Source organism: Cricetulus griseus, chromosome 5 (genome assembly GCF_003668045.3).
Source record: "Cricetulus griseus strain 17A/GY chromosome 5, alternate assembly CriGri-PICRH-1.0, whole genome shotgun sequence".
Classification (NCBI taxonomy): domain Eukaryota; kingdom Metazoa; phylum Chordata; class Mammalia; order Rodentia; family Cricetidae; genus Cricetulus; species Cricetulus griseus.
This window is the reverse complement of record NC_048598.1, coordinates 105,007,901-105,030,530: the sequence shown is the minus strand read 5'-3', so window position 1 is coordinate 105,030,530 and position 22,630 is coordinate 105,007,901. Positions and strand designations below refer to the sequence as shown.

General features: G+C 40.7%; 1 protein-coding gene across 5 annotated transcripts in view; it reads right to left on the bottom strand.

The window, feature by feature from the left end:
- Positions 1-17,087, bottom strand: part of Rps6ka5 (ribosomal protein S6 kinase A5) — a 156,887-nt gene extending 139,800 nt beyond the window's left edge. For 3 of the 5 annotated variants that reach the window (XM_027419112.2, XM_027419114.2, XM_027419113.2), the window contains exon 1: positions 16,752-17,087. In XM_027419112.2, the coding sequence (XP_027274913.1) occupies positions 16,752-16,854 (103 nt within the window). In that variant the 5' untranslated portion in view covers positions 16,855-17,087. Of the gene's footprint in view, positions 1-16,440; positions 16,599-16,751 lie in introns of those variants that run through there. The other 2 variants (XM_035445132.1, XM_035445133.1) reach the window with 2 other exon arrangements.
- Between the last annotated feature and the right edge of the window lie 5,543 nt (positions 17,088-22,630).

Below are 22,630 nucleotides of genomic sequence, written 5' to 3'. Positions count from 1 at the left end.
AGAGAAATAAGGGTACATTGTCAACTCAATCTAAACTAGCTCTTTTGAAGAACAGACGGAATGCCTCTGAGAATTTTCCACTCTAGAATCAATACAAAGAAGTGCATATATTATCAGCTCCCACACCCTACTAGTTAAAGGTTGCCCCAGTGGAGTATTAATGCCTTTTCACTTTAACAAACATTTATGATTGCTAAGCCAGCTTTTGCCAGGATCCTAAATCCTTAGAGAAAGAATCAATGCTCTTAAACTAAAAGTGCAAAATGTGTAGCCTGTGTGCATCAAGGAAAATGCCATCAACCTGAGGCTGAAATGTTTACCACAGCTACCAAAGTGAGACAAAAAGGTTGGGAGACTGTGCACCAAGGGGTATGAGATACAATATCCAGGTGTGACACAGCCACCCCCAAGTGTCTCCAGTGCAAAAAGGGTGTCTATGACCAGACACACACAGTTCAATAAATGTTAGCTGTGATCATTAACTTAAAACATTGAACTAAGACTTTTTCTATTTCAATAATGAGCAAGAAATAAATAAAGGAGACAATTCAGTTATAATTGACACAACAGAGAGAGTAAATTGCTGAGCCAGGAGCATATGAGACAGAAATCCAATATTTGTAGCTAGAGAGTTGGCAGGATGAGGGTGTTAATGTCACATAATAAAACATGGAAAGCTGGAAGAAGAAACACCGTTTAGCTTGACAGACTAAGGTGTCTGTGGACAATCTGAATGTTTCATGTGCAGTGGGATGATGGAAATGAATGATGAGGAATACAAGAGATCTATCAAAAAACACAGCCTTGTTGGCTAATAGTTCAAGCAATGATAATATCTTGGTCTCCATGTAAGAGTAGGTACACGTAAAGAGGGCTGAACTCAAGAGAGAACTGTAGAAAGAATCAGAGACGAAGTGGAAGGAGATGGGGCAAGTCCGTGGGAGAAAGGGCCAGGCAGAAGAGTATTCTGTTGTTAAGCAAGGAAACTAGTATCCACACTCAAGCATCAGGTGCTCCAAGGAAGTGAAGCTATATTCAAACTGGGACCTCCCATCAGACCAGCAAAAGAGGGGCAGGTTAAAGAACTTACAGTTTCCATGGAGCTGTTGAGACGGAGGCTTGCTACTCAAGCACATCAGAGTGAAGGGAGATAAAAACATAGAAACTAAAGGAATAAACAGCCCATCCAAAATCCTGTGCAAGGAGGAATAAGAGTAACTAGAGGACTTCGGAAGGCTGACTGGTTGGCTGGCTGGCTGGCTCATATCAGAAAAAGATACAAATATGTGTGTGGAAAGGAGAACATGGGGAGGGCAAAATCTGAAGTAGTCAACTTCTTAGTAGGTGTAGAACACAAGCTGACTTGATCCTCTCTACTTAATATGCTTAAAATTTACTTTTAATATACCAGCTAGAAAAATGCATATTTTACAATATCATTTTCTAGGACCAACCAAGTAAGATATATAAAATAGATCTCCCCATAAAGTTGTATCTTTTCTTATTCAGTATTACAAAGCACAATATTCTTGGATTAATTTAATTTCAGTCCAAAGGTGACAATTGTATGCAGTGAGGAAAAAAAAGTCTGCATCTGCTGCTATTTGAAGGGTTTATTTTCCCCCTTTCTGTCATGGGAGAAAATATTTATAAAGCAACTTCTCAGATAAGCTAAGTAGTGTCCAGCATAGTCCGAACAGAACATACCTAAACTGAATGCTAAAGCCTTGACTCCTGACTACAAAGTCCAGATAACCCAATTCTAGCAAAAGCATTGAAAAATCAGCTTGAAAAATCAGCAAAATCACTAGCACATTAGGTTCCTTTTAACTGCCAGGTGGTAAGCTGTTCTGAAGCTGTTTAGATTTGTGGTTGGGCCTCAAACCATGTCTCTGGAGAGCACTCCACTGGCATCCGAACAATGCTATATTTAATAACTGTGCACTTTAAAACAATGCTGCCTACTTTTCCCTTATTGCTGTGATCACTTACCTTGAAGACTTACTGTACTCTGTGTGTATTAAATAACAACGTTTTATCACTTATCCAAGTGATTCTGGAATTAAGTGACAGAACCCATATAAAAACTGAATAAAAAACATGTATAAAGCAGTAACTAACTGCCTTTCCCCCCAATACATGTACCAAGTAAGAATAATTTAGAACTAAGATAAACACAGAACACTTTTTAAAAAAGAAAAATCAGAAAATTAAGCTAAGAATCTTGCATAAGCCATAGAAGGCACAGAAACTGGTTGACTGGGCCTGAAAACCTCTGTAGAGTTGTTCTGCAACTCTACAAGTTTCACTGTGTAGCCTGCAAGGAAAAATACTCTTAGAATGTTTTTCTGTATCTAGGATTTTCCCCAAAGATCAGAATAACATTTTTTTAAACAATGAAGTTGTTTTTTTTGAATAAAGAATTGCCTTTTCTTCACAATTCACAGAGGAACAAAACAATCATGCCCTCAAAACTATCTTCCTGTCACCAAATCTACAAATGCACCTGTATCCTTTCCCCACTCCTTTATAACAGAAACAGTTTTCTTTTCACCAACCTGCCCTCCAGTCCCAGATAAACTAAATTCCACCCCCTTCTCAGGGTTCTTGACAGCATCACTACCATCTAGTACAGTTTAGGTCTCTGTGACACATACTAATGGTGTTTTAGCATGATACAGCATCTCAGTCATCTTGAAACAAAGAAACAGAAAATAACCCTCCCTGATACCCTACTCCAATCCCCTCCAGAACAAAGTCCCTCAAAAGTTACCTCACTTGCAGCTCATTCTCAACCCATTCCAATCTGACTTTCCCCTAATCAACTTCCACCAGAATGCCCTTAACAAAGCTACCTTGTGGTCAGCAGAATCGACAACCCCACATACACACCCCCATCCTCTTCAGCAGGCATCCACGACACCACAGACCTGGAAAGGTTCTCCAGCTCTTCCTGTGAATTCATTTTTTGATGACTTTCTTTTAGTTTTTCAGGACTCAGTTCTAAGTCCTCTAAAGAGATCTCCCCTAATTTGGCTTTAGGGGTATTTACATTTTTTTTTTTTTTTGGTAACACCAGAATTCTTATTTGAGCCCAAACATGCTTGGGTTTCAAAACAAATTCTTGTACTTACTTCCTGGGTAACACTGGGCAAGTCACCTCTCTAAGACTCAGTTTCCCCATTTGTAAAATAACAGGACTAGCAATAGTAGAATAACAATTATAGAATAACAATTAACAGGACTAGCTTCACAACATTACTGCCTGACTTGAATGAGTTAAAGTACATACTGTAACATATCTGGTTTCACCACCCATAATTACTATCACCATATATCTATCCATCAGTGCATGTCAAAGGTCCATAAAAGGTGCTCTCATCTGTCCAACAGGTCCTGTGTCTTCTGCAGACCTTATCCATCTCTCCTAGTCCACCATCTCGAGCCCTAAAATGGCCCCAGTTACTTTACTCTTCACACACTCTCCTCCCAGAGTGAGTAAATTAATCACTTTACAATACTGGGAGTCCACAAATGTGAGGTCCCAAACAAGTTGATCTTATAAATGGGAAAATAACCCAGGTAGGCTCCAATCTAATTATATGAGTCTCTTTAAATCTGGGCCTATAGGTCAGAGAAGACCCAAAGGCCAAAGTCAAAACACCTGAAGGAACTGGCATGCTTTTGCTGGCTTCACATAGGAGAGCTACTGGAAAAGCAATGCACACCATCTAGAAGAGAGGTTCTCAACCTGTGGGTTATAACCCCACACACTATCAGGAAACACGAATGTACACATTATGATTTATAACAGTAGCAAAATTAATTATGAAACAGCAACAAAAATAATTTTATGGTTGAAGGTCACCACAACATGAGGAGCTACATTAGGAAAGTTGAGAACCACTGTGATCTAGAAGCTTACAGTGGTCCCTTACTGACAGTCAACAAAGAAACTGGAACTTCAGGCTGACAATTACAGGCCCTGGATTCTAGCAACAAGCAGCTAGAACTTGAAAGGATGTTTTTACCCAGAAACTCCAAACTACCATGCTTGGTTAACCCCTAGGCCTCCATTTTGTGATACCCTAAACAGAGAACCCATGTTCAGGTCATGAAGACCAAGAGCAACCCAAGTGTGAGTTATGACAGCCTACTAAAGCAAATTGAAATTAACACACTACCTCAATGAACTACCTCTTGCCAAAGAGTTCACATCAATATAATGCCATGTCCTACCTCCTAAATACTTCTCAAATATCTCAGAATTCTCAGTATCAAATATACTTAAATTTCTCAATACCAATTACCACCTAATCATAACCTTTATAATCCATCTGAATTTCTGTAATAGAGTCCTAACTGGCCTTCTTCACACATCCTCCTTAAAGCAATGGGAATCATTTTGTATAACATGATTAATTTGATCGGCTCCCAAATGGCTTTATGTTTATGCACAATGCCATACCAGTTCATCATAACCTATTAAATCCTGCTGCCACTTTAGTCATATTCCCTGTACCTTTCTTGGATAATCTAGTCAGAAGCCTTTCCTCCAGAAACCTCAGTGTACTATGCCATTTCTGACTTCTGAACCATCTGCATTGCTCCTTTGACAGAAATGCTTTGTTCTGTCACCCTTCACCCCATCCATGATAGTCAAGGCCCTCAGTTTAGGCATTCACAGACTTCCCTCATCCACTGCACAGCGTTAAGTTACCATTAGACAAAACCGTGTATGACAACTGCAATCTTAAAGTTAGCTACATGATCACATATAAAAGGTCTCTGTCAAGTATTAGTGATGGTAGAAGCCATTTCTAATTGTTCTCTACTAAAAATTCAATAATCCTCAAATGGATGAATTGAAACTGTCACTGCTTTGCCCAATTTACAATGAAAAAAGTAGGTCAAATTTTGAGTGTTTTGTTTTTGTAAAGATAAAATACAATAGTCAGGCAGTGGTCGTACACAACTGTAATCCCAGCACTCTGTAAGTTCATAGCCAGTCTGGTCTGGTCTACAAAGCAAGTTCCAGGACAGCCAGAGCTGTTACACAGAGAAACCCTCTCTCAAAAAACAAAGAAACAAAAAGAATAAAATACAGTAAGAAATGCAGTAAGATGAAAGAAAAAACTATCATATAGAATTTGGACATGGCAGACCAACAGGCGGGAAAGTGTCCAAGAGCCGGCACAAGAGTCAGAGACCCACTGTTCCCACAGTCAGGAGGCTCAAAATATACGCTAACTGCTATAACATGTACGCTGTTAACGACTCCAGCAGGCCCTGCGCTCACTGCTGCAGTCTCTGAGAGCTCGTATGAGCCTGGCTTAGTTGACTCAGAGGGCCTTGTTCTCCTGGAGTCCTCTGTCTCTTCTAGCTCTTACAATCTTTCTGTGTCCTCTTCCACTGGATTCCCAAAGCTCAGAGGAAGAGGAATTTGATAGAAACCTCCAATTTAGACACTCTCTCTGCACAATGTCTTGCTGTGGGTCTCTGAATCTGCTCCTGGAGTAAAACTTTGAGGTTTTATATGTAGGTGGCCAATTAGATTTGTTCCATCCTAATCCTAATTCTGATGTTTGATTACAAAACAAATAGAGTGAATATAAAGGAAAACAAGCTAAGGTCTTGGGAGTTGTGAGAGCAAGTATACTGCTAAAACAGTGTATTTGGACAGCAGTGACATTTACTTTACAATGTACTTTAAATAATTCTTCCTTTAAGAAAAACACATAATCCTACATCAGATTACTTACAGAGTTAGAGGACAGAGTGCTTTAACTAATTGAATATTTCAGTTAATGATGGGATTTCCCATTTATGCAGAAAAGTGCCTGATAAAAGAAGAGTTCTATGTATAGTCTCAGAATTTTTGCCTAGAGAATTCCTTTAAGTATGCCTCTATTTTACTGATTTATCATTTTATATCTGATCAAAAAATAAAAAGGTCTACTAATAAGAGAATTCACTTTCTTTTCTTTAGGATAAAGTAAAAAATGAAAAACAGAATAACCAAGATTTTAGTAAAGCAGAACACTAGAAAGTCAACTGTCTTCCCACATTTTCCATATTGTCTGTGCTATGAATATACATATTTAAATGTAAAGACACTTATCTTTATCTTTTAATCCATGCTTTGGTACGGAAAATATAAAAGGACTTTTACTATGATTACATAAAGAGATGAAAGAAGAATAAGAACAGCACAACTGACACGAGGAGAAAACTAAGGCTACACTCACAGTCAGGTGCTGTGTGCCACCCACCTAGTTAGTACAAGTCTCCTAGAGTCAGGAGTACTGGTGCATTCCTGTAGTCCCAGCTTTGGGAACTAAAGCAGGAAGCTCACTGTAAATTTGAGGCTAGCCTGAGTTATAACAAGAACCTTTAAGAAAAAAGAAAAATCTACTCAGGTACCCACTCAGAGCATTCCTATGAAAAAAAGAACAGCTGGCTCAAAGCAACACAGCTATCTTTAGGTAAGATAAGAAATGAGTGTCACATCTGGAGGCCTCAGAAAGGAAAAGATTCTACCTCTACAAAATGACACTATTTTCAACTTAGATGGTTTAATTTATTGCTATCTGTGATAATTTCTGTTATCACAACACTTGGGCAAAATTGTCTCTTGGAGCAAAATGAGCTGCTGGTTCAATACATCTTAAAGAAATAGTAAGCTGCTGGCTTACTATTGCTGCTGGGAAGGTTAGCATAAACTTGATGGTTTATTACCAACATGAGTTTCTTTTCTTACAGTTCTAAATCAAAAGTCTGAAACTGAGGTAAAAATCAAAGTGATTACAGAGCTGTGTTTCTCTGAGACATTCTAGAGAAATATCAGTTACCCAACATCTAGAGGCTATAGGTCTTGACCCTTTGCAGCAATGGCATCATGCTGACCTGCCTCAACTCTCAGGTCACCTCTGACTTTGGCTCTCCAAACTTCCAACCAGTATGACTAGATAAACCAGCATCATCTCCCAACCCCAGGATGCTTAATTACTCATATAAAGTTTCTCTTGCCATGTAATATGTAGCATACCCCCAGGATTCCTGGGGTTAGATCTGGGTATATTTAGGAAGAAAAGAGGTCATTATTCAGCCAAACACATAAGACTTCATTATGAGCTAATGAGCTGCTTCAATTAGTATTATGCTTGTGACCTGTTTGATCACCAGAACCCATATAAGAAAAAAATATCTGGGCCTCATAACTGGAATACACATTCCTCTATATTCCAACTAATTTGGTATTAAAATATTATTTACACAATTTTCAGGTTAGGAACACACAGATTACAAGTGGTCCATATTCATTAGGCGGAAATAGGCAGACCCCTGGGGCTCACTAGCCAGCTAGCATAAGCCTACTTGGCAAGTCAAAAAAAAAAAAAAAAAAAGACAGATGGTGCCTGAGTGTATTCACTAGCCTCTACAGGCACCAACACACATGTACATGTACACCTATACATTTGTAAACACACACATTTGCACATGTACCTACAAAAACTCATTAACATTACCTAAATGATAAAGATGGCATGTTAGAAAAGTCTACACAACAGTATGAGTCAGAAATAGAAACCCAATCAGAAAAAAAAAATTTAAATAAAAGAGCTAAGATAAAATTATTTTAAGTACCAAGTCTACTTTCTCTATTCCAAATAATCTGATATTAAAAATACCATTTACATGATTTTTCAGAGGTCAAGAACATGTAGATTACTTAAAAAGAGGCCCACTTAGACAAAACATGAAAGTGATAAAATAACTACAATACCCAGCACTATACTAAAACCTGGGAACTTGAGGGCTGGAGAGAGGGCTTTGTGGGTAAAATGCTTGCAATGTGAACCTGTGTTTAGATACTTAGCACTACAGACAAGCTGGGCACGGTGGTGCTTTAATCCCAGCACTTCAGAGGCACAGGTAAATGGATCTCTGTGAATTCAAGGCCAGTTTGGTTTACACAGCAAGTTCCAGGACAACCAAGGTTATGGTTGTGTCTCCAAAAACAAACAAGGAAACAAAAGGAAAGGAAGAAAAGAAAAGCTGGGCATGGTGGCATTCGACTGTAACCCCCTTACTGGGAGGCAAAAACAGATCCTACAGGCTTTCTGGCCAGCCAGTCTAGAAAAAGTGAGCTACACACACACACACACACACACACACACACACACACACACACACACACACACACACACACACACACACACAAAACCTCATCTCCCTATTCCCCTGCAGTCACAAGGGACAATGTCTAATATGATTGAGGACAGAGGAAAAAGTAGAGTTCACTTACAATTTTAGGAATATATGAAGTCCATTTGATTTGGGGAGGAATAGATAAATTTGAGCAAGAGGGACACTGCCAAAAACAAACACAGTGAGGTTAAGATTGTATTTTAGAACCTATTCCCTGACCAAAAAAAAAAAAAAAAAAGAAAAGGAAAAGGAAAAGGAAAAGGAAAAGGAAAAAGCAGGAATTATTACACCTTTGAGGTGAATACAAAGATCTGCAAATCATTCAGAGAATTCAAAGGTGATTCCTGTGGCAGCCTCTTCCCTCCCCTCCTACTGCATTTGAGGACTGACATCTCTCAACCTGAAATTAACTGTGAAATGCAACCAACACAAAAAGTGTCAGATTTTCCCTAGAGGAGCTCTCACAACCTCTTGTTCACATGAAAGAGTTCAACCCTGCCCATCAAAACACATCTGCCTGTAGTTTCAAGATGTCTCCTCACTGTAAAGTAGAGGTTAATGTTGGGTTAATACATTAGGTCACCTGAGGCTTCTCCCTAGACTGAAAATATAAAATACATTTGAATCCCCTTTGACACAGGGTTGAGATGCCACTCTCTTTGTTTAAATAGATTATTTTTTCAATCTCTGACATTCACAATAAAAATTTTAAAAGTGATTTTCTTTTATACTCTCAAGAATTTAGTTGCTGGGAAGGGGGAGCAGCAAGACAGCATGGCAGGTAAAACTGAAGCCTAGTGGCCTGGATTCAATCCCTGGAACCTACATAAAGGTGCAAGGAAAGAACCAACTCCATACATCAGGGGACTGTTCTTTTTCAGTGGGATTCTACATGATTCATCTGGTAAAACAGTAATTTTAAAAAGCAAATAATACCAGCACAAGGGAGACAAAGACAGGCGGATCTCTGTGAGTTCGAGGCTAGCCTGGTCTACAGAGCGAGTTCCAGGACAGCCTCCAAAGCAATACAGAGAAACCCTGTCTCAAACAAAACAAAACAAAACAAAACAAAACAAAAAAGCAAATAATTCTTGACCTGTGTCTACTACACAGAAATACCTTAAAACACCAGCTGAATAAGAATATTTAGGCTCAGAAAGGCAAATAATTTACTCCAGGTCACACAACAAATTAGGAGCAAATTCAAAACTACAGCCTATATTCTGACCTTTGTTATATCTTTACTTACAAGACTTTAAATGTGAATTTCAGTACTCAAACTCTATAGGGAAACTCTACAGTTGTTGGCAAAAAAAGTCAAGAGTTTTTGAGAAACATCACAAAATAAGAAAACAAATACCTCTAATAATACCTCAACAAAATAATAGTAAATTGACTTCAGCAGCATGTAAAAAGGATCATGATCACATAAGTTTATCCCAGAATGTGAGGCCATCTTAACACCAAATAATCATCAATTTAATAAACCTCATCAATAAAACAAAACTACATCATTATCTCAATAGTTGAAGAAAAAGCATCTTAAAATTAAACACCAGGAACAGAAGGAAACTTTCTCAGTTTGTATAAGGCATCCACAGAAAGCCCACAGCTGGCCCTGTAATTAGTGATGGATAATTAATACTTTCCTGCTAGATAAGGCACTAGACAAGGATGTCTACTCTTGCAGATTCTACTTAAATAGTGAACATCTCTAGCCAGGGAAATTAAACAAGCAAATGACACAAAAAGCACTCATGTTAGAAAGAAGGAAGTAAAACTCTCTCTCTCTCTCTCTCTCTCTCTCTCTCTCTCTCTCTCTCCACACACACACACACACACACACAATGTATTTTGTGTACAAAGATAATCACAATATAACCTAGTGAATAAAAATACTAAGTCATATACTAAAGTATTATTAGAACTAATAAACTAGTTAAGCAAGGTTGCAAGACACAATAGATCTCTACACCTAGAATTAACATTCCAAAAACAGAATAATTTCATCACTATTATATTAGTATACATCAAAAAATGAAATATTTAGGAATAAATTTAACAAAAGAAGGACAAACTTATACTCTGTAAACAAAAAAACACTGTCCAAAAAAATGGACAAATAGAGCTACACAAATAGAAAGACATCCCATGTTTATGGACCAGATTGAACTCTGCTAAGATGTCAACATTCTCAAACTAATCTATGAATTCAGTGCAATCCATATCAGAACATCACCCAAACAGCTTCTTTGAAGAAACAGACAAGCTGATGCTAAACTCATATGTAAAAATCAAGGGACCAAGGATAACCAAGATAATCTTGGAAAAGCAAAAGTTACAAAATTTGTACTTTTCAACTTGAAAACTAAGTTCGTATCTTGCAGTTTTATGGTGTTCTCTAAAAGAGAAACAATGGAATAGAACTGAGAATCTAAAATCAACCCATATCTCTATGGTTAGTTGATTTTTCAAAGAAGGTACCAAAACAAATAGGAAAAGAGCAGTTTTTTCAAAAATGGCACAAGGACAACTTAATATCTACATACACAAAAAAAATGAATCTGGATCACTACCCCACATAATATATAACAATTCAAATTCAAAAATCTTGTTCCAACAGCTAAAAATCCTAAAACTCTCAGAGGAAAACAAAGGCATGTCTATGACAGAACAAGAGAAAACGGGGGTGGGAAACAAATTAGTTTTTACCAAAATTAAAGCCTTTCATGCTTCTCAGAATACCACCCTCCCCACAAAAAAATGAAAAGATGATTTTATGAAAAAAAATGTTAATCATGTATCTAATAAGAAATGTGTATCTAAAATAAAGAATTTTCAGTAATAAAAAAGGAATTAGGATCTTTGTGAGTTCCAGGCCAGCCAGGTTTACATAGTGAGATTCTGTCTCAAAACAGAGAGAGGAGAAAGAGGGAGAGAGGAGAAATAGCCAACTTCGAAATAGGCCAAAGAAAAGTAAACAGTTTTCCAAAGATATACAAGGTCTACTTGTATATCTTAAGTACTTAAAAGCATATGCAACATCATTAGAGAAATACAAGTCAAAGCATAATGAAAGATACTGCTTCACCCATTCTAGGATGGCTAAAAGTGTAAAACAGATAATAACAAACACTGACTATGCTATGGTAAAACGTAATCCCTCATAAACTGCAAAAAGTTCAGTTTGAAAATGTTTGGGTCCATAAGATCTGAAAATTTTACTATTAGTTAATACCCAAAAGAAGTGAAAACAGATGAAAATTTTTGTCTACAAACATGCATGGCACAAAAAGTAGAAACAACCCAAATGTCAATCAACTGTATGAATAATCAAAATATGATTTATCTAATAAAAGGAAATACAGTTTGTCAACAAAAATTAACTGTTGATGCATGTTACAATGTGGATAGATCTTAGTAACACCATGTTTGCTGAAAAAAAAATAAGAGTTATAAAAGTGTGCAATTATATTAAAATAAAATAACGGCCAAATGTATAGACAGAAAATATTGGTTGGCTAGCCCTGGATAGTGGGAATGTAGGATGACTAGTGTAATTGAGTGTGAAGTTTCTTCAAAGGGTGATAAGAATGTTTTAAAATTGTATTTCAGTGATGGTTATATATCTCGGTAACTATACTACAATTTGTTGGATACCTAAAAGAGGATTGTATGGTACCTTACTCTATGTACATTGTATGGATACCTTAGACAAAGTTATTAAACTAAAGCAATATGTAGCTTCCACTTTGCTCTCTTGGACCACTTGTCTGAGGAGAAGCCAGCTTCTGTGTCCTTCCAATACTAAGCATCCTTATGGAAAGGTGCACACAGAAAAGAACGGATACAGCCTCCTCAGTATGTATGAATGAGAGACTTTGAAGGGGAGCCACTAGCACCAGACAAGTTCAGCTGACTGTAGTTCTGGCTAACATCTTAATTATTTCAGGGTTTAAATTTATTTTTTAAATTCCCATATGTATACTGTACTCACATCCCTTTTCTCCTTCCAACCTTTCCCATACCTCTTCCCTCATCCTCTCTCAAATCTGGACCCCTTTTTCTTTCATTACTATTGTTACATATATGCAAATAAATTACAAATGCAACCTGTTGGGTCCATTTTAATGTTACTCATAAGTATATAATTTTAGGGTTAACCACTTGTATTGCATTAGGGGTCTCTCATCCCTGGGGAAGACTGATTCTCTCTCTCTCTTAACAATCATTAATTTCCTAGCTCTTCATCTGGGGATATGGCCTAGTGAGACTTTTCCTACTGATGGTCGGAGAAGAACCATCAAATCCCTAACAAACACAAATCATGTTCTATAAGCCACTGGAGTTTCCACTGTTCCTACATAGCAGATAACCTTCTGCAACACTCTCATTAATGTTAGGCACTCTCCCAAGGACAGGAGTCAAAGGAATTATATCCGCCCAGGAACCCCTCCTCCTCTAAGAATTTAGTTTATCCTTATCCACAGGTTTGCTGTAGCTGCTGGCATATTAGGACATGATCCTATCACATAGTCTTAATTGAATGAGCCAAAAGCAGACACCTGATCAAAACTAAGCCAATAAAGTCCTTCTCTCAGAATTTAATTGAAACTGGAAAATAGACAGTATCCTTCAATAGCTGAAGCCATAAAATGTAGAACTTCAATGCTGTCCATTTTCTACCTCCTGGGGGGAAAACAGAGTACAGTGAAGAAGAATTAAGACTTGATGCGTGGACTACAAGATATTTAAGACACAGCAGAGGCAATGTAAGTCTCTGGTTCTAGCGATTCCTCAAACCTCTCTTTCCAGTGGAGAAGCCACTGTATTAACCTCACCATGTAAAACAGCACTCAGTACACAAAAGGTGACAAAATATTTGTTGAGTAAGTGAGTAAAATAATCTCCATTTTTCACTGGTTTTAACCAAGCTACATTTAACTATTTAGAGGCTAAAGGTTTAATCTGTCTTTTGTTGCAGTTATATATTTTGTGTCTTTCTATTATTATACTTAAGTAATACATCCTGATTACTGGTTTATATGGGCTCTTCTACAAATAGACAGCAGAGTATTTTCTTAATCATTTTTAGTATCATCGACACCATGTAAGCCAGAAATCAAAATGCTCCAGAATTTATACTGGTTTCCTTAATCTTGAATTCTGTTTTCTCCAGCTTTTATAGTTACTGTCATCAATATCAAGACTTAATATCTGCAAACCTTGCCTTTATTATTCATCCAACTGAATTCACCCAACAAAATACTTGAACACCTACAACACACCACAGGCTACAAATAGACCCAAGAAACAAACATGATTTCTGCCCTCAAGGACCTTACTATGTGACAGACAGCTCACACTCTGTGTGTGTGTGTGTGTGTGTGTGTGTGTGTGTGTGTGTGTGTGTAGGAGTGTATGCACGCGCACATATGTGTGTATGGGCACACTCACACCTTGTTTGTGGATGGATACACATGTGACACTGTATCCATCCTTACCTTCTACCTTGTTTAAGACAGGGCTCTTTTGTTCATCACCACTGTGTATATCAAGCTAGATGGCCTACAAGCCTCCAGAGACTCTTCTGTCTCCAGCTCGCACGGTGCTATACAAACACTAGGATTACGATACACACTATGTCTCAGTTAGGGTTTCTATTGCTGTGAAGAGACACCATGACCACAGCAACTCTTACAAAGAAAAACTGGCTTACAGTTTCAGAGGTTTAGTCCATTATCATCATGGTGGGTAGCATAGCAGTGTTCGAGCAGACATAATGCTGGAAAAGGAGCTAAAGAGTTCTCACATCTTGACATACAGGCAATAGGAAGAGGTCTACCTCACGGGGAGTAGCTTGAGGATAGGAGACCTCAAAGCCCACCTCCACAGTGACACACTTTCTCCAACAAGGCCATACCTACTCCAACAAGGCCATGCCTCCTAATAGTGCCACTCCCTCTGAGGGCCATTTTCTTTCAAACCACCATACACTATCATAGCCAGCTTCATTGTGGGTCATAAGGATTCAAACTCAGACCCTCACATTTGTATGGCAAGTCCTCTACCCTACAGAGCCATCTCCTCAACCCCAGATAAATGAATTATTATAGTACTATGTGTTGTGATGGGCAAGATATGCACAACCTGCTCAACAGAAGAAAAATTGGAAGGAGTTTACACTTTGCTTGGGAAGGCAAAACAACTATGGGAAAAGATAACAAGCCAAGCCATGTGGTAATGACTAACTACCCAGTGACTTAGTTTGTTTTTCAAGTACACTAGATCAATTCATACATTTTACAGTAAGATCCCATTCTAAAGTAACTTTAGATTTTCATTCAACCAACATTTCCTACTGCCTACTATGTGCCAGGTAACCTGACTAACATTTTTCCAAGAGTGTCTCATTCAACTGTCACATCTTACAAATGAAAGAAGTAAACCTGACAGAGTGCAGTGACTATACAGACAGCAAAGTCTAATAGCTTTCATCACTATATCTTCCAACTCTACATCCAAGTATGCCATGCTATTCAGTCTACATATCAGAGCCATTTCCATGCCCTTAGAATAAGTTTCTAACTGCATTTTCATTCATCCTATGGCAAACAATACAATCACCAACTATCTACCTGATATGCTAGAGTCTAGCACCTATTATAGCACCAAGTGCTAAGAGGAACATGGATGAGTGACTCTTTCAAGTTATATTAAACAGTGTTTTTGATCATTACATGTGACCAGCTGTTCAAGTATTTAGCAATACAATAAACTGATTGTTCTTTCCTTTCACATTAGTAGTGAGTTCAGTACAATCTCATCGCCCATCAGAAAAACCTCTAAATGCAAACTTAAAGCTGATGATTCACACAGTTGAGAAGGGGAAATAAAACTGTGCTTTTTTGTTTTCTACAGAACAAGCAATGTTTTCAAAAATCAGAAACTGAGCAGCTGGATGACTACTAAAAAGTAGGGTTGCCCCTCGATCCTTGAGCAAAAGACTGTTTCACCATGATCAAAGGCTGAGGGGTGCAAGACTTCAAGTCGTATTTGCTGTACAATATGATTACACACATACACACACACACACACACACACACACACACACACACACACACACAGAGCAAGGAATCATTATGTAAGATGGGGGGGACGACAAAAATCCTCACTTCTAGAAATCACGAGACACGGCACCTGATGTAAACTAGGTAAATGTAAACTGAGAAAATGACTTAAAAGCCTATTGAAATCATCAGCTGTTGGTTAAATTTGGAGGGAAAAGTTCAACCAGGGGAATCTACACAGGTTAGGAACTCAAAAATACTCAAGATATGTTATAGAGTCAGATCAATCAAAAATGGCAATGCTTAAAATTGTTGAATTAAGAAAGCATAAATTTGACATCTTAATATAAGTCATAAGACTGGCACCCAAAGGAATGCAAATGAGCAATCTCATTAGAAATAAGAAAACTAATTAACTCTGGAGCAGAGCTAACTTTACAATGTGTCCCAAATAAAGGCAAGGTGGACACAGCTTACACCTGAAACCTACCACTTACCCTCTGTATCTATTTCCCTTGGGCTGCAGAGAGGGCTTGCCATTACTAGGCACACAACCAAAAATGTAAGAGTGCTTCAGTATGCCAAAGACTTAGTGTCAAAAATCTTAAACCACTGATGCTAATAGCAAACAAGGCATCAAAATGCATTCTCCGTTCAGAAAAAAAAAAAGAAAGAAAGAATAAAGTGTGAGGGGAGGCCCTAACTGTACCATTGGTACAGGTAAGGATTTTCTAAAATAAACCCTGGACTTACACAATGAAAAAGCAATTTAAAAAGTAAAAAGCCTAGCACACACAGCTGATCTCCAGCATCGGGGATATGAGCTAGAAGACCTGAACTTTACATTTATATACAGGCTGCTTCCCAAAAGACACTGGCAAGAAATCCAAGGCGAGTATAGACACTTCGTGATAACTCTAGGAGAAAGGACTACTCCAAGACTCTTCACCCCACCAGAGACTAACCTGGGACCAACTAACCCTCGTGTGTGGTGGCAGGATCGCTGTCCCTTAGGGATGGTAAACACACACACACACACACACACAAACACACACACACACTCTCTCTCTCTCTCTCTCCCACACCTCCGCACCTGGACCACCCGAGGCAGAGGTGCTGGGTAAAGTGAACTCACGCTCCAGGTCAATGAGCGGCTCACCCAGGCAAAGAGCACCTTTCGCTCGCTTGCTCGCGACGACAGCGTGTAGTGACAGATGTGTCACCTGTGCAGGAAGGGGGGGCGCGAAGGCATCTTCCCGGGCCAGTACCCGAGACGGGGGGCCCGGTGCGGGCAAACTTTCAGCTGCCTGCCCAGAGCCTCCCGGGACCCCCGACTTGCCTCTGCCCACGAAGCCCCGCCCTCAGCCGCCCCCCCCAGCCCGCGCCCCCCTTGGGCTGCGCGCGCGCCCCAGCGGGCTCTCGGGCGCGCCTCCGCGACTGGCCCGGCCGGCAGAGGGCGGGGTCGCTCACCGGTCCGCAGCTCGTGCTTGACAGTGAGGAGCTGCTCGCCGCCGTCCCCGCTGTCCCCGCTGGTGCCCGCGCCGCCGCCGCCGCCGCCGCCCTCCCCCTCCATCTTCACCCTCTTTCCGACCGCGCGGGTCGCTCCGAGGGGACCCCGATGGGACAGCAGACGCCCCGTCTCTTCACAGCCCCAGGAGCCGAGCTGCGGCCGCGCCACAACTCCGTCGTCGCCGAGGCGAGTCTCTTTCCCGCTCTGGCCGCGCAGCTCCTCCGCCTCCTCCCCTCAGCGGGCACCGCTAGTACGCCGCAACCCCGCGCCCTGCGCCTCCACCTCCTCCGCCAGGCCGCTCCGCCCACAGCCAGCCAGGGAGACAGCCCGAGCCCCCGGCGCTATTGGACGCCGTGCGCGCGCGTCTGCCAGCGCCCCTTCCCATTGGGCGGCCGGCCATGACGTTTCACGAGCCGCCCCGCCCCGCCGCTCGAATTGTTGTTGCTTGGCGGGGAGGCCAGAGAGGGAGGAGCGCGGACGCTGCGATTGGCAAGACCCGAGGTTCGGCCCCACCCACTGGCTTTGGTGCGCACGCGCACGAAGGCCTTCCCTCTCCTGACCTCCCCAGAATGGTCACACCCCTTATTCCCCAGCTTCGATCTGTTAGTAAACAGAGTCTAGTAGTCAGGAGGCGCTTCGGACCTCTGATTGGCTACTGCAGAAAGAGGCGGGGAAAGGTGATTGGGCCGTCGGGTCCGCCAATCACCGTGGACAAAGGAGGGTCCTGCGGAGAAGCACTTGTCACCCACGTGTGTGCGCGCGGGCGCGGGCGCGCGCGCCCGAGGGTCCTCGGCCACATCTGGGGATGTGTGACCCACCGCCAGGAATATGCCGCGTCCTCGTAAGATGTTATTCGCTGTAGTCAGCACTAAAATAATTTAAGTGGATTTTGTGTTTAAATACAGGGTAAAAGTGCTTGCGGACAGCCAGAGTGCAATTCCCCTATAGTGAAAGAAGAGAACCAACAACTTGCCCTCTGACCTCTACACAGTTCTGTGACACCCATCATACACACACACAAAACAAAAACACGTTTAAAAAAATTAAGTAAATACGGGTAGTTCCTACATACAAAAGCCAAGGTTCCGGCTCACGATGAGAAATTGTTTTTTGTTGTTTTCATTTTTGTAGTTCAGTACAACCTTGACCTCCCGGTCCTTCTGGCACCACCTCTCAAGTGCTGGAATTAGCAGCATGTGGTGCTGGGGACTGAACCTGGGCTTTATGAATGCTAGGCAAGCATTCTCCCAATTAAGCTACATCCGCATCCCATATTTTTTCATGCTTACCAGACTCTTCCCAGGCTCCAAAGGGTGTGGAGTACCATAAAATAGGATACAATTCCTGCTCTTGAACAGCTCTTGATGGAACTTAGAAATGGATAACTTGTATAATATACACCAGAAAACTATTAATAATTTAAACAATTCTGGAGCAATATAAACCATTAGAGAATCGCACAGATGGCAGCAATCATTCTCAAGGTTTTTAGGGCAAGGAGGAAATCTGGATAGCCAATTTAAAGGACGTGTAAGACAAAAATACCACTGCCGACATTTCACACAGGTAACTATGAGCCTAGATCTATAGGAGACCAAATACTGCTAGGTGGAGTGATTGATAGTCTAGATGGAAATGTAAGAGAAACAACGGAATAGGCAAAGTGAGTGTATCTTTATTCTTCTTCTTGCTGTAAATAATAATTAATACCTGCCAAAAGCAACTTAAAGAAAGAAGGAGGGTTTTGGGGGACTCACATTTGAGGATAGATTGGGTCATGGAGTGGGGAGGCGTAGTGGTAGGAACAGGAGACCACCGGCCTGATTGTGTCTGTAGTCGGAAGCAGGCAGAGATGAGTCCTGGGAGTCAGCTTTCTGCTTTCTCTTGAGTCCAGGACCCCACCACCTGGGATGGTGCTGCCCACAGCTAGAGCTGATCTTCCCTGTTAAACCTCCCAGGAGACACCCTTAAAAGAGACACCCCCAGGTTTGTCGTCTAGGTGATTCTAAATCCAGTCAAATTGAGAATGAAGATGAGCCTTGTCAGTAAGACAATGGAGAATCTTAAATGCTATACTGAATTGCAGATTGTATTAAGTGCATGAGAAATCCCATATACTAGTTAGAATAGCAAAGCCATTCTCTTGTAACTCATCATTTGATATGCAACTTAAAAGAAGGGAGAACTCATCAGGAAGGAATCTACTGCACGTTTGGCACTCACAGCTTAATTTCTGGTAGCAGAAATAAATGATAATGAGAAAAGACTTGAACATAAATAATATAAAAATGATCTTCTAAATTAAGCATGGATTAAATGAGAGACTGGCAAACAACTTTCCTGTTAGAGGCCAGATAGCAAAGTCAAGGCTTTGTGAGCCGTATGCTCTCATTTATAACTACTCAACTCCACTGGAAAGCAGTCAGAAAAAGTAACGAATGGCTGTGCCCATAAGTCATTTTAGTGGATTTGAAATTTGAATTTCACATGTCATAACACAGTATTGTCTTAATATCTTTTCAATTGTTTAAAAGTACAAAACCCATCCTGAGCTCATGGGCCTTTAAGAAATAGACAGTGGTCGCTATTTGGTCTTTATAGCTGGCAGATTGCTGCATCAGGTAACCATGACAGAGAAAGCAAGAACATCCTGGAGCCCCCATTAGATCATGGCCATAGCTCCCTGCATTAATGTGCCTGGATTGCCAGTTCCTTTACATTGTGACTACCTATTTAGCTGTGCTATTTGGAGCCAAGCAATGGCTGTAAGCAATTGTTCATTTGTTCATTCAACTTTTACACCCATTATGTACCAATTACCCTGGTAGGTGTCAAGGACACAGTGTACACAAAACAGATGCCATCCTTGCTCTTTATAGCGCTTACAGTTAAAGAATGGAAATAAATTCTAGGTAATCACATAAAGAAATTGCAGGCTTTCCATTAGAATCACACCATAAGGGAAAGTGGGACGCATCAAGAGTACCTAGTTTAGGTTAGAGTTGCTGGAAGGCCTTGGTTTGAAAGTATTTTGTAATTCTGAATCTTTAAAAATAAATAAAATTTTAACCAGGACTTTGAAGAAACTGGCCTAATGCTCACCAATCTCGTTTCCTCTTTTTGGGCAAACAGGAAGAAATTTGGGGGTTGTTTTTGTTTTTGTTTTTTCTAGGCAGGGTTTCTCTGTGTAGCCCTGGTTGTCCTGGAACGCTCTCTCTCTCTGTCTCTCTGTCTCTGTCTCTCTCTCTCTCTCTCTCTCTCTCTCTCTCTCTCTCTCTCTCTCTCTCTCTCTAGACCAGGCTGGCCTCAAACTCTCAGAGATCCATCTGCCTCTGCCTCCCAAGTGCTGAAATTAATGGTGTGCACCATCACCATCCAAGAATTTTTTTTTCTTTCTTCTGTCCTTTTGCAGCTAAGTTCTTATGACAGTTACCCGGCCAGTGGGCAGGCACAGCATGTGAACATTTTCAAAACTAGCCAAATAACCCCATGCAAAACTACAGTCACTCACACCAGCTTTGTTTCTACAGCAACCACATAAGCCATCTTTTTTTGGGGGGTGAGTTTGGATTTGGTTTTTTGTTATTGTTGTTGAGACAGGGTTTCTCTGTGTAGCTCTAGCCATCCTGAAACTCACTTTGTAGACCAGGCTGACTTCCAATTCACAGAAATTCTCCCACCTCTGCCTTCCAAGTGCTGGGATCAAAGGTATACACCACCACACCCAACAAGCCACATTTTAAATATGGTATGTCACATTTTAGAAGATTCCTGAACTGGGCTCTAACTGGAAAAATAACTGCCTGAGCTGCAATAAGTCTTTTAAGTATAAGCTACAGATGGTGGGATGGCTTTATGTGAAAGCATAACATGCCATACGCTATTTCACAGGGTCATCATTTGGGGGACAGTGGACATCTGTCTTTCAAACCATCAAAAACAGTCATGTGTGGTGTGCACACCTTTAATCTCTGCACTTAAGAGACAGAGGCAAGTGTATTTCTATGAGTTGGAGGCTAGCTTCATCTACATAATGCTAGGGCTACATCATGAGACCCTGAAAAAAATAAAATAAAAAACTACATTATCAGGTCTTGATGCTTTTTTGACCCTGTCTGAATCTTTATTGTGTGGCATAGTTCCAGTCAGTTTAGGGAACTAACTACAGGATACAGACAGCATCCCAGTTAGTAGGTATCAAATTCATACTGAAGATCCCCCATTCGCTGCTGAAGTTCCCATGCTACCTCTGTTCTGAAGTTGGAGCACTGGGAGATAGGTTCACAGATGTGAAGGAATCTCAGTCACTCTACGATCTGGTACCCAAGAGAGAACCCCTCTGAGAGCTAGCACCCAGCTGTAAGAAGCCACATAGGATGCACACCACATCTGCAGTTATTGGTGAAAGGTTGGGAAGATGCTTCTCTCTCTTCTCTTCCCCTCTCCCCATTCCAAAAACAGCAGAGGAACAAAGCAAACAGAAATGTAGTGGGGGAGAGCCACCCTATTTTTAATGAAACAGGGAAATCCAGAGAACCTCAAACCATACACCATGAAGTTTGCCTGCCAGAAACTGCAAAGTTAATAAAATGCTGAGCACTGATATAAACTGCCTCCAGCCTTGAGCTGAAAATAAGGCTCCTTAGATGTTAGTGTCACAGGCCTAAGGGACAAAATCATTGGTCCTTGATTTAGAGTGGTGTGTCTCAACGGAAGAGGGACTTATGTTGCTGATGAAGTGATTAGAACAGTCATCTAGCTATGTTAGCTAACGGTTTTTTGAAAGTAGTTCAATTTTGTTTAGTTATCTTTCAGTTTGATTATATCAAGAACATCTTAATATGATGCCAGTAGCCTTCAGTGTTGCTGTAATTCATGCTAATCTCCCTTCCTGACAAAGAAAAGACTTAGATCCCAGCAGGAAATATATCTAGCCAGAATCTTTTTGTCGTCCTTGCATGTTTTAAAAGGCAGGCAGATCTCTGAGTTCAAGGCCAACTTGGTCTGCACAGTGAGCTCCAGTACAGCCAGTGATACAGAGTGAGACCCAGAGAAAGAAAGACCGGGGGGGGGGGGGAGGGAGGGAGGAGAGAGGAAGAGGGAGGAAGGGAGAGAGGAGGGAGGGGGGAGGGAGGAAGGGAGGGAGGGAGGGAGGGAGAGAGGAATTACTTCCTATTTAAGGAACATGATACAAGTTTTCCATTTATGATAGTGATATGACTCTAGCAGAAATCGACCTAGAAAAAGGATATTGGTTTAATAGGGGTGACAATAGATGTGGGACTGAAATTGAGATTTGACATCCTCCATGACTGCTCCGGAGAATAGTAGCTTTTCTGTACAGCAACAGCATGACAAGGAAAGTCTGTCAGAGCACACCGTAAAAAAACACGTTTGTATCTTTCCACATGTCAGAGTATCTTTCCATATGTCAGAGTTTATTGGTTAACAATAAATCCACAAACTATGTAGGTTTCATTACCTGCAAATTTACCAAGTAATTTTGATTTCCCTTGAGAGCATGGCCTTTGGCAATCACAGGCTCTTTTAATTTTCAGGTTTAGTTTTTACTGTTTAATTGCATATATGAATATGAACTTGTACATGAGTGCAAGTACTGAAAGAGGCCAACGGTGGCATTGGATCCCCTGGAGCTGGAGTGACAGGAAGTTGTAAGATGCCAGATGTGGTGCTGGGAACTGAATTCTGATCCTCTGTGAGAGAAGTATGCCCTGAACTGCTGAGCCATCTGTCTAGCCCAATTACATTTTATTCCAATCTCAATTCTTAATATTAACTCTCAGATCACACATTATATTTCACACACACACACACACAC